The 11,365-nt window shown below is 49.9% G+C and overlaps 3 protein-coding genes across 3 annotated transcripts; 1 reads left to right on the top strand and 2 right to left on the bottom strand.

Moving 5' to 3' along the window:
• Positions 1–183: 183 nt before the first annotated feature.
• Positions 184–2,422, bottom strand: F4807DRAFT_445631 (Pescadillo N-terminus-domain-containing protein). The gene is made up of 2 exons (XM_047999748.1): positions 2,216–2,422; positions 184–2,148 (listed from the first exon to the last, which is right to left on the bottom strand). Exons 1-2 carry the CDS (start codon positions 2,335–2,337, stop codon positions 252–254), a joined length of 2,019 nt encoding a protein of 672 aa, XP_047849305.1. The 5' UTR covers positions 2,338–2,422; the 3' UTR covers positions 184–251.
• A 187-nt stretch (positions 2,423–2,609) lies between these two features.
• Positions 2,610–4,801, top strand: F4807DRAFT_445629 (PIG-U-domain-containing protein). Its single transcript, XM_047999747.1, has 3 exons — positions 2,610–2,954; positions 3,013–3,280; positions 3,335–4,801. The coding sequence occupies exons 1-3, from the start codon at positions 2,801–2,803 to the stop codon at positions 4,188–4,190; spliced, it is 1,278 nt and encodes a 425-aa protein (XP_047849304.1). The 5' UTR covers positions 2,610–2,800; the 3' UTR covers positions 4,191–4,801.
• A 506-nt stretch (positions 4,802–5,307) lies between these two features.
• On the bottom strand, positions 5,308–7,623 carry F4807DRAFT_317373 (Tom37 C-terminal domain-containing protein). Its single transcript, XM_047995126.1, has 2 exons — positions 6,819–7,623; positions 5,308–6,679 (listed from the first exon to the last, which is right to left on the bottom strand). Exons 1-2 carry the CDS (start codon positions 6,967–6,969, stop codon positions 5,502–5,504), a joined length of 1,329 nt encoding a protein of 442 aa, XP_047849303.1. The 5' UTR covers positions 6,970–7,623; the 3' UTR covers positions 5,308–5,501.
• Between the last annotated feature and the right edge of the window lie 3,742 nt (positions 7,624–11,365).

Raw genomic sequence — 11,365 nt, 5'->3', positions numbered from 1 at the left:
GTCTTATATGGAAAGAGGAAAAGTGGGCAAATTGATGAGAAAGTTAAGTTCAGTTTCACAGATTTCAATTGATGTAAAAATTTTGCAGCCTGACTTAGGCAGAGCCGCAAAACTTAATCGGCGAAACATGTCACTATTCACAACACGGGGATTCCTATAGCATATAGATTTACTACAATCATATAAACGTTGCAAAAACACTTGTAATAGTATTATCAGAATAACTACCAGAAAGACCTCTATCTGAACCATTACGCCTTTGCCCTAGCTTTTTGCTTCTCTAGTTTTCTCCTCTTTTCCCTGAGCTTCTGGTCCTCTGCGCTCTTCTTGTTGTTGGTGTATTGCATCTGTTCAAATAGCTTTCTCTTCTTTTTGCTAAGCATTCCCTTTGCCCTTTCAAGGTCTTCTGCCTCCTCTTTAGCTTGTTTCGCGAGTCGCTTCCTTGCCTCCACCTTAGCTTTCGCTTGGGGATTTAAGGGGGTTTGTTTAATCGGCTTGCCCGTCAGTTCAGCTTCGAGTTCTTGTTGGTATTGCAGCTCAGCAGCTTGCTCATCATCCTCCGATTCATTCGCGTCGTCCCCATTGGCCTCTTTCTCATCGTCCGAGAAACCTCCGAATGAGCCATTATCGCTATCTTCATCTTCATCGTCGGACTGAGCAACTTTCATGCTCTTGACAGCAAGGTTATCTCCCATTTCCTCATCCTCGTCAGCCTCGTCTTCGTCTACCTCTTCTTCGCTATCCTCCAATGCTTCGCCCTCGGTTTGTTGCTCTTCTAGCGGTATCGTTGGGTCGTATGCTCCTTGGGTATTTTGCACGAATGGACTTAAATGAGGCGGCAATGAAGCTCCAGGGGCATAGAGGTCTGGTCGTTTCATTTCGCCGTCGTTTATACTATCCCAAACCCATTGCGGTTGCACGTATGTTCGACCAGGCATTCTCTGGTTAACTGCGAGCTTCTGCGATGTCTGATTATCCTCACCATCTCCCTCTTCTTGCACACTAGCCTGTATAACTGGTCGGTCAACGATTTGATGTGTGATAGACGGATCGCGCTCGTCCGTCGTGTACGCGCCTTCGCCTAGTACAGCATCCCAGCCAATACGTTTGCAGCCGAATGCGCGGAGTATGAATTCTATTGGCTGTCTTGGAGTTTCTCGAGACAGGTAGAATGTGCAGTTCGCGAACAAGGATTCAGGCTCGTTACCCGAGTAGGTAGGTTGAGGCAGAACATCACCGCCTGGTGCAGCCGGCTCAAATTTGTCGATCGCATCAGTCGCAGCTTCGTCCTTATCCGCTTCAGCCTCGCGTTCTCCATCGACGTCAACTTCTCTCATTTCCTTGATAAGCTTGTTAACTTCAGCCTGGGTCTTTGGATCCGGTCCAGCCTCCGCGTCGCCGTTTGTCACCTGCGCAGGGGCTTCATTCGTAATGGCAGTCGCATTGCCCTCGAGTTGGAAGGCGCCAAGCTCACCAGCTTTCTCATCTTTAGCTTGGTCGAACTTAGGTGGGTACTTCAAGCCAACGGAGGTGTATAATCTAAAGTTGACAAAACCCAAAAGGGTCATGTAGAATTCGACGAAGGTACCCATAATTCTGAAATCCACGTCTCCTACCACTCGCTGGTTAAATTTGTAAGGGACGAGCCATAGGATGTCTTCGCCCTGAATGCTCGCCTGGTAATAGATACCCTTGATAGATAAGAAAGACTTGCGCAAGCTCTGGGATACGATTAAGTAGTGCTGAAATTCCAGACACAACCGTTCGCATCGCGCAATCATCTTAGCAGGGACAGTAGACGTAGATGGGAGGTTGGCGAAGAGGAAAAGCATAGAGAGACAGTCGTCGAGATCGCGCAAGGCGTCGACAAAGGTCGGGTATCGTTCTCGGATAACATGGTCGAGAGTATATCGCGGTTTGCCTGTCTTTTCGGGTCTTGCAGCATTGCGCTCAAGTCTGCTTGCGTCGCCAACATCGCCACGACCAAGCGCTCTAGAAATCTTCTTTTCAAGAACCTTCTGGTCTCTGAACTTCTGCAGTAAGGGCTCGTGCAGAAGATATTGGATGTCTTTGGCATAGTAGAATGTGGTTGAGGCTGTGGAACTTTTGGACGCCTTCTTCTTATTTCGAGGTTCTCTCGGGAAGATACTGAGACCAGGTCAGTAATTGAACAAGCATGCGACCCAATGCAGAGAGATCGGAGTATTTTCCTTACCCTTTCCATATACATAGCTTTCGGAAATCTGGAAGACTGATCTGGAGTTTCTTTACAGCTTGTGTTCGTGTAATATAGTTTTTGGCATTTCCAGCCTCACCCTTCTTCTTTATCCTACCCATTTTGAGACCTGAGTTCAATTGCTCGTTTTCGTCGAAAACTGAGAGTTGGACAATCTGTGAAGATTCTAAGGTTATCGACTGGAAGACAACCTCGATAAAGATAAAAAAGTTGCAGCCCCACTCTACTTTTTTTTTGCTACCACCACAAAATTGCCAGACTTTACCGCTTGCTGGGGTAAGGAGCTAAGCCTCTATTGTTCTAGCGTCTTTATCGATAAGCTTAACTGCCAGCAACGCTGTTAACGTTCGCATAGTCCCACAACCCGTCCCTGCTCTAAGCCCTGCAAAACCTCCAGCTGGAAAGAGCTAAGGTGTTCCTATCGAATTTCGAGAATACGAGTACCTATCGAACACCAAACGAATACTTAGGTACAACAATAAACTCAATTCCTTCAACATCCAACCACTTTTCAAGTTGAGACTTGAACAAAACCACAACCATCCTCGACGATGGAACTGCATTATGAATCGCGGTAAAATGCATTTCCAGGAGACAGCCGGTTTATATACCGCCGCTACTCTACTGCGACTAATTCTATACGCTTTCTTTCCTGGCTTACCAGATCTGCTGACTGACCGAGTCGAGATTTCGACTCCTGTAACGAGCTTCAAGAGACGTGAGAACAGCCAATCAGCCCCGATATTCATAAGTTTAGATACTAACAATATCTTTAGTGCAAGAAGGCTTGTTTTTATATAATCATAATGTCTCGCCCTACGATGGCGGCGTCTACCACCAAGCCCCGTTGCTCCTCCCGCTCTTCTCCCTCCTCCCAGACCCGGCCACGTATCCCATATTCGCGTATCTCCTGTACATTATAGTCGACCTACTAAGCGCCGACGCGCTTTACAAGATTGCAGAGTCAGGCGAGGCCGGCGCATCGCGACTCTTCACCTCGGCTCGCAAGGACAGGAAGTGGAGCGGATACATCGTTGCGGCCATGTATGAGATTCCATACCGACCCTGATACTCAACAATTTGCTGATAGACTTGCAGCTTTCTCTTTAACCCATTCACAATCGCAACATGTATGGCCCGGCCGACTAATGTCTTCACTACATGCGCCATCCTACACGCCATAGCGAAGGCGATATCCGGCAACCCATTTAACTCTATGCTCGCTCTCTCGTTCGCGACCTACCTCTCCATGTATCCCGCATTACTTCTACCGCCACTAATACTACTTGCCTACGACCGGCAGCACGCTTCAAACAAAACATCATCCTTATTGCAATTTGCAGGCCTCAACATCGTGGCAGTGTCACTCTGCCTCTCGATTTTGTTCGGAGTTTCCTACCTCCTTACCGGATCCTGGGAATTTCTTACCTCGACCTATGGCGTTCAATTGACGTTGACGGACCTTACCCCTAATGTTGGACTTTGGTGGTACTTCTTCGTTGAGATGTTCGACAGCTTCCGTGCCTTCTTCCTAGCCGTATTCTGGCTGCACCTCTCGTGTTATGTTGGCGGACTCTCGTTCCGCATTCGCACACAACCACTTGCTGTGCTCACCATATTGCTCGGCATCTTTGCTATCTTCAAGCCCTATCCCAGCATTGCCGATGCGAGCTTATTCCTCGGCATGGTACCGCTGTTCAGACATGTGTTCCCGCTCCTGCGATACAGCTTCGTATCCACGTCCACCATACTTTACTCCACCTTTCTGGGACCCTCGTTCTACTACCTGTGGATCTACGCCGGCAGCGGGAACGCCAATTTCTTCTACGCCATCACTCTTGTGTGGAGTCTTGGACAGAGCTTGCTCGTCAGCGATCTGACGTTTGCGGTGCTTCGTGACGAGTGGGAACTGGAGCGCCCGGAGATGGTTGGGAAGGAAATCCGACAGATCTAGTAGTTTGTGTTGTGACTACCTTCCCAATGTAGACCGTATTAGTATTTGTAAAAAAAACTCCGAGTCGTGGTTAGACTTAGTATGTCAGAATGACGAAGGAGGCTAGAGTACTAGATATCATGGATATCATAGAAGTACAACAAATTTATTCTGAAAACGAGAGGTCTGTCGTGTTGGGTCTTGTTGGTGACTTGCATTCGTGACGACAGTTGCGAGGTGTCTCTGTTCATCTAGCCGATATCTCCATCGTGATTAGGACTTTTGAAATATCCACATTTCGTGTGGCTCGCTCAAAAGATTTGTTGGTGGTTCTATACACTGGATGCTGTTTTGACACTAGGAGTTCACGGTTTGGGTGCGGAATTACAGCAGCGATTGCAAACCTGACGCCTAACAAATAACACACCTAGGTTAGAAGCTTTCATATGAAGTAGATAGCTGGAAGAGCTACGTGATATGGAAGTCAGTTGAACATTGTTTCCGATTTCATTTCCTTTATGTGGGCATTAGACGTGAAATGGATTAGCTAGTAAGCGGACTCTAAGCTGCGAACGAAAGAATGAAAAGGTGGAGAAACAAATAGAGGTATAACTGAGCTAGAAGTAATGAACCCCTATTCATCAGAACAAGATAACACCGGTGAATTAACAGAAAGAATTACATACCTACCTCAAGCTAGTTGTTACATCCATATAAAAGAAAAAGAAACCCGTACCAGGCTGATGATGAACATGAACCGCAGACCAGAAGACGTGACCTAATAGACTTAGGGTGCCAGTCACAAGGGGATTTGATATCTACATCACGGCCCCTATTCCCATTATTTCCAGAAGTCAGCGAAGACAGGCGATACACACACCTACATAGTATACCCAACAATCGACAAACCAAGCACAAGCGGCAAGCAATGGGACTTCGTCGCATATCAAAATACCTCCGTAGATACCAAGACGGATAGGTAGATGTTCACGTTGGGAAGTACGTGATAGATACCCCTATCCGGTCACCACATCACCGTCCAAAGTCCCTTGTTGCTTAACAATTCATCTCTCATTTTGTTTCTCATAAACTCATTAACTAGTACCTAACCCACGGATCCTATGCATTTCCCTTGCTTTTCACCACCCACCCACCATGAACCCATCAAATCCCGATATCCTTCCTTCCTTCCTTCCCACCTACCCACCCCTTAGTCCATGAACCCTCCATCACAGTCATCCGCCACAGGAGCTACAGGAGCTGAATCCCACAGAACTCAGCTCAGCCCAACTCAGCTCCCCTTCCCCTCCCCTCCCCTCCCCTCCAACCGCGCTACTGCACCCGATCCCTCAGCTCGACCTCCGACTCAACACCAACATCGACGCCTGCACCCAAGCTTAGACTCCCCACATCCCATTGAGGCGCAGATTGTTCCCAAACAGGTAATCCGGTCAGAATGGCGCCCATCTCGTCAAACTGACCCAAGCGATTCTTCTGCATCTCGAAGCGATGCGTCTCATTCCCAAACGGACCTAACGCCTTAACCAGCGCCACGGCGCCCAACGCAGCAGCACCCGCGACCGCACCCGCAGCAGCCATAATCACGCTACCCATATCCTGTTGGCTCACGTCATCCGCGCCCGCATCCGCATTCCCATCTCCAGCTCCAGCACTCCTCGCACCACCCACACGCCACCTCCTCCAGCTCCCCCCAAAGCCCGGAACCGACTCCAGCGCTCCTTCCGCAAAGCGGCCAATCAGGTCTAGCACGCGCCTCGGCTCAGGATCCCTCAGAGGCAGCCCGTTGTGGTCAGCCTCCAGCGCCTGCGCGGCGAAGGATTCCCGGATCGCGTTCGAGAAGCCGACTAGGCTCCCGAAGGATCCTTCTAGCGCGTTCCTCAGCGTCGGGTGCGGCGTCTGCACGCGCGTCAGCTCGAGGTACGCGAACACCAGATAGTCGATCGACGCCGGCTTTTCGTCTCTGAGGAAGAATTCGTTGTCCCCGCGCAGCTGCTCCAGGGTCTCGAAGAACGAGGTTGCGAAGTGCTGGAACCGGATCGCCGCCTTGTTCTCCGGCTGCATGACCTCGCTGGGACCGCGGCGGTCGCGCAGCTTGAGGAAGCCGGTGGAAGTCGTAATAGCTGGGCCCGCGGACGGAGATTCCTCGGCATCTCCTTCGGGCGCGAGGGAACCCATACCCAGGTTCTCGACCTTTTCGATGGCGGCGGTGCGGAGGCCCGGGGGCACGGTCCACGTGAGCGGGAACGGAAGGAGGGATGAGTAGGCGGGCCGGGTCATGTCAGCCCACGCCCTTGGCGATACGTAGAGCGACATGGCCACCAGAGCAGCGCCGCGGGTCGCCAGAAAGGAGGCGCAAGCCAGAGCATCAGCCCTCTGGAGCGGTGTGAGGTCATCGTCGATGTGCAAAATGCCTTGTCTGGTAAGGTACGAGACGATTTCCGTATACCCAGAAGTCCAGATACCTTCGTGATTCAGGGCGGGGAGGCGGTCTGCGAGATGTTTGATCAGCTGAAAATCCTCAGGTCTTGGGGAGACTTGGTCTTTGAACATGTGACTAGGGGAGGGGATTGGGGGTCAAGACATGTGTTTTAACGGGTTAATTAAGGAGGATCGCGATGGGGCTCGTACAATCAGGACTGGCGGCGGCGTCATTGCTGGCGATCAGGGACCAATCTTCGCGGGGGATGGAGCAACGGAAACATGTAATGGCAGCTAGACATTCGGGATCAATGGAGTCTAGGTCGAACGCCGGCCCCCAAACACGTAGCTCCAAAGTCATTGTGTGGGAGATGGACGACACAGCTGACGACAAGTGGCTAGGGACCGTCCTGTGTCTTGGAGTAACGAGACAATCGCTATATCTCAGCCGGTTTATGGGGAGTAGATCAGCTAGGCTAGTACGCCTGACTCTGAATCAACCAATAGAAAGGCCGAGTCGCGTGATAAGACCATGAGTTCGCAGCCGTGCAGTCGTGCAGCGGTGGTGGGAAATACTAGGTAATGCAGTGGGCGGCAGTGTAGCATTCGGGAGGCTGACGACAAGGTCTCGTAGTTCTGCGCTATGACGGCAGGATGGTCTCGTCGCGACAACACCCTTACCAATGGACAAGATTCAACCGGGAGCGGTGATTACGGGATCCATAAGAAGATCTCGCTATCCGATTTGAGCTGTCGCTTGCGAGCGATCGTCCGAATGGCAGGCCTATAAAGTTCATGATAATGGGAACATCTCGAAAATCATCCCCAGCTTTAGTTATCGCCGCGTTTCAGGGTCTAGTGCACGTGGTGATAATGGTGATAAGCACGAGGCGATCCCCGGTCGTTTTTGACGTCATGCTATCGACATCCCGACGATGATTTGCTATCGGCCGGTTGGTCGTTCTGGTCATTCTTGATTTTTAGATTTCTCCTATCCGAAGATACGAAGATCAAATGTAGCATATGTACTAAATGTACATGATTGTATCGAGGCTAGGCGAGGCTATTCTCGGCAAAATGCATTGTTGTATTCTACTATCTTTTACTTAGATACAATCTTATTTCATTTCCTATTTTCCATCAGCCCATTTAAGTTCCTTATTCTTTTTCGCCTCCCCCTGATGATCCAGGGGGTGGCGAAAAGAGAATAGTTCGATGCGATGGAACGAAGCATTAATTTTCAGATATTACACACTAACCGAAAAGAACTAGATCTAAACACGTGCGGCACGATTGTAGTGTACGTACGAAAGTCTGGTAATTAGATTCTTAGTGTACGCATAGAATCCAAATAAGCGAAGACGCGACGACCCTGCTGCCGATCTAAGAACGACCGGCGGGAAGAAGATCGTCCAACTAGAGATTAGTCACTTATGCCTATGCTCAAGTGCTCACTGATATTAACGGATTAACGGTGCTAAAAGAAAAAGTCCAGGTCTCCAGCTTGATATTAAGTGGCCTTAACTTAGACCGGGTCGACAAGAGACATACATAGGCGCATTGAGACAGGTTTATCGGCTCAGATCGTTTCCGTCTAGGCTTGGCTTCTTCCTTCGTGCGGAGGTCACAGTCGCTACCCCTTCTCCCCGATCACGATCATCCGCAGGGGAGAAAGGGAAGCAAAAAACAAGAGACGACCACGTTTCTGAAAGACACGGCGTCGGGCGGGCACTTTGGAATTTGGCGCCTAACCAGAACGAATAGCACCCGCATCGCATCGATTATTTCCGTGCAGCAACGGGTCACGCGGTCCGTTAGCAGCAAGAAGCATGTACATACATACACATACGCATACATACCGCTACAGCACCAATGCCCTACCCTATTTCGCCGACATCTTAGGGCCGTTGGGCAGTTAAGTTACCTTGGTTGCATATCTGAGATTAGCAGATGGGGAACATGTCCAGTATGTCTTAGAAACCTGGCATAGGGAAGATCCAGCCACTTCTGCCACTGCGCAGTAACAATACCTACATAATAGCAAGGGGGGGCGGGCTCGCGACTTGATTTCCGCCCCACTCCGCTCCGTTGCTTCATCACCGCAGCGCGGAATATGCGTTTCCCTAAAGATGAGGATTTGCCTAGATTGTAATCGACGCTAGTAGGCATATCGAACTATTAGCTGTTGCCCGCCGCAGATTAGCAATCATCTGATATGGGATTATGGGACTTTCATGTCTGACTCGTGTAATGCCCCTGCCTCACCCCTTCCATGATTAGTGATTCGGGAAGCGATGCGCCGTTACCATCGTCAGGAATGGGATGTTTTCACGAGTCATGGTGGTTGGTCCGAGGGGACGGAACCGTTAGAGCTTACTCACTACCTACGCAGTAGTTCTGCTAGTACGTCTAATAGCAAGCTTTCATTCTGATACCTAGCCACGACTCTGTAACATAGCATATCCACCATACCGGTACGCCGGTTCCGTTAACTCTTCTGTATACCTTGGATAGTAATGCGCTCCTTTCCGCGGTCATCACGATTGCGCCAGGGGTTTGGATGGTCTAACACCTAGTTTAGCCGATGATGTGGACTTCTTGCGTAGTAGTATCAGATCGGATCCCGACGACCCAAGGGGACGGCCTACCCTCTGTTACTTGCCGTGACTCTGTTATCGTCGAATCACGCTGCCCAGGTAGGCGTCATGATGTAAGGGAGGATCGAGGGAACGCGACAGCCCCTCTTGTTCTCCCTAGCGGGCCGCGCGCGAGCCGCAGGCGTCTCACCCAGGCTTCTGGGTTGTTGTGAACTCCATCGCATTTTGATGCCAGAACTGCCTAGCCGACCTATTCCCTATTCACCGACTCTGCATTCCCCCTTACGTCCTTTACCGTCGTTCCACCACTTTGCGTGACAAAAGATAATTACGAGGACCATGACTCGCACGCATGGTATAGGTAGTCAATTAAGAAAACGTGGGGCTGACTTATAGAATTACCCAAAAGAGGAAATCATTGCATACAATTGGAGAAGGGCGCATGCTCGAATCCGGCCGAAATCAGGGATATGGGGAGACGGAATCACGTTTTGAGCAAATGAGATCGTGTTAGAACAATTGCCGTTAACTGGTTTTGATCACATAGCACGATCACAATTCACAGGCCAATCGCCGCAATAAAGTCAAGAGTAAGTGTAAGAGTAAAAATAGTTCTGTTCATATCATTCCGTTATGGGCTCGACTGCTTTAGCGCAAATCTCCCGGTATCATTCATGGCTGTTCCGTAGAAGCAACCCCGTTCCCATTTCCGTGTCGTGAAGTCTGCCACCATCCTTCCCGTGGGGGTATCCAGCGCACGCGAGGCCTTTCTAACGAAGAGAAGGGCCCCGTCGATGCTATCTCTATAAGTACAGTTGATGACGTAAAATGACGAGGAAATAATATTCCAAATAACACCGGGTTGGGTCCTACAAGACCCCCCTTTATTCCCAAGACCGGAATGCAAACGGACAGGTATTCCTTCCCATGCTAATGGCGGTTGAATTGCCCATAATTAAAAATAACTGTATATCCCATGTGAAAACAATAGTACAAGATCAACCGCTCCGGGTAATGATCAGAGAATGTATGACGGAAGGTGATCCTGAGCCAGCTCTGAAGAGATGCTAGAGATGCGAGATGTGCAAGTGCGGAGTATTATTGGGGTGTGCAGCAGGCGAAAGAGCAAAATTGGATGATCGCGGTGCGTTTTCGATGAAGTGGTACGTTGGCGGCTTGAGGGTGGCATGGATTTCTGATTCTGCGGTCTGCCGTTCAATTAATGTCGATGCAGGGGTTTCTTGCATGTGGTTCGCGAACGCGGCGACGTGGTTCTTGCATGTGCTGTAATATGTGTTGTACGTAACCAATGCCAGGGGTGCGGGAAAGCAGGAGGGGATTTTTGCGTTGCGGGCGTTGCACGGTGGTGAAATGCAACGCCGTACTTTCGCCCTGCGATCACTTGCATACCCGAAATGCACCTTTTGATGAGAGTCGAGAGCTGGTAAAAGGGCAGAATGGAAGAGAGAGCGGAACCCTAGGAACTCCTCCCCGATAGTACATCGTCCGACGATCGTCCGTAGTTCTGGTTGGCCTTGATTCTATCCCTTACTGATGCTGCTTTAGGGGGGGGCATCGTAATGTTCCCCCTATATCGATCTATATCGCTGGTGGGTAGCACTGGTAGGCGAGTCGGAAGAGACTCGAGTGCGATGCTCGAAGCGATTTAGCTTAGCCGCTCTTAGGCAGAGGAGGCAGAGGTCGGCTTGGTGGGGGACCAGGGCAAGGCGGGAGCTGAGAAGGGCGCTGAGAAGACATATCGAACTCTGGGGACATGGCGGCCATTGCGACTGATGTTTGTTGTAGGTGATGTTTAGTTAGATAACTGGTAGCTGGTAGCTGGGTATGTATGCTAGGTAGATGTAGCAGAGGCTGATAGATGCTGATGAGGTAGAAGCTAAATAGCTGAGCTTGAGGTTTAGTATTCTGATATCTGATGTATGAAGATTGGTTTGCTTGTGGTGTCTGTCTTTGGTCTGTCAGGCGAAGTTAAGATCGATTCGGAGATCCTGGGGGAGGAGGGCGAAGGCATCCTTATGTATGATATGGTGGCCTTCTCACGAGATGAGCAAGATACCTTCCCATTCCAAGGCTGTTGCAATATTTCGCTAGTACAACACATTACGAAGGTAGGTAAATAGGTACATACACCGCCAAACG

Source organism: Annulohypoxylon truncatum (assembly GCF_022578515.1).
Source record: "Annulohypoxylon truncatum strain CBS 140777 unplaced genomic scaffold F4807scaffold_51, whole genome shotgun sequence".
Lineage (NCBI taxonomy): Eukaryota > Fungi > Ascomycota > Sordariomycetes > Xylariales > Hypoxylaceae > Annulohypoxylon > Annulohypoxylon truncatum.
The sequence above is the reverse complement of the archived record's forward strand: the minus strand, read 5'-3'. Positions and strand labels throughout refer to the sequence as shown.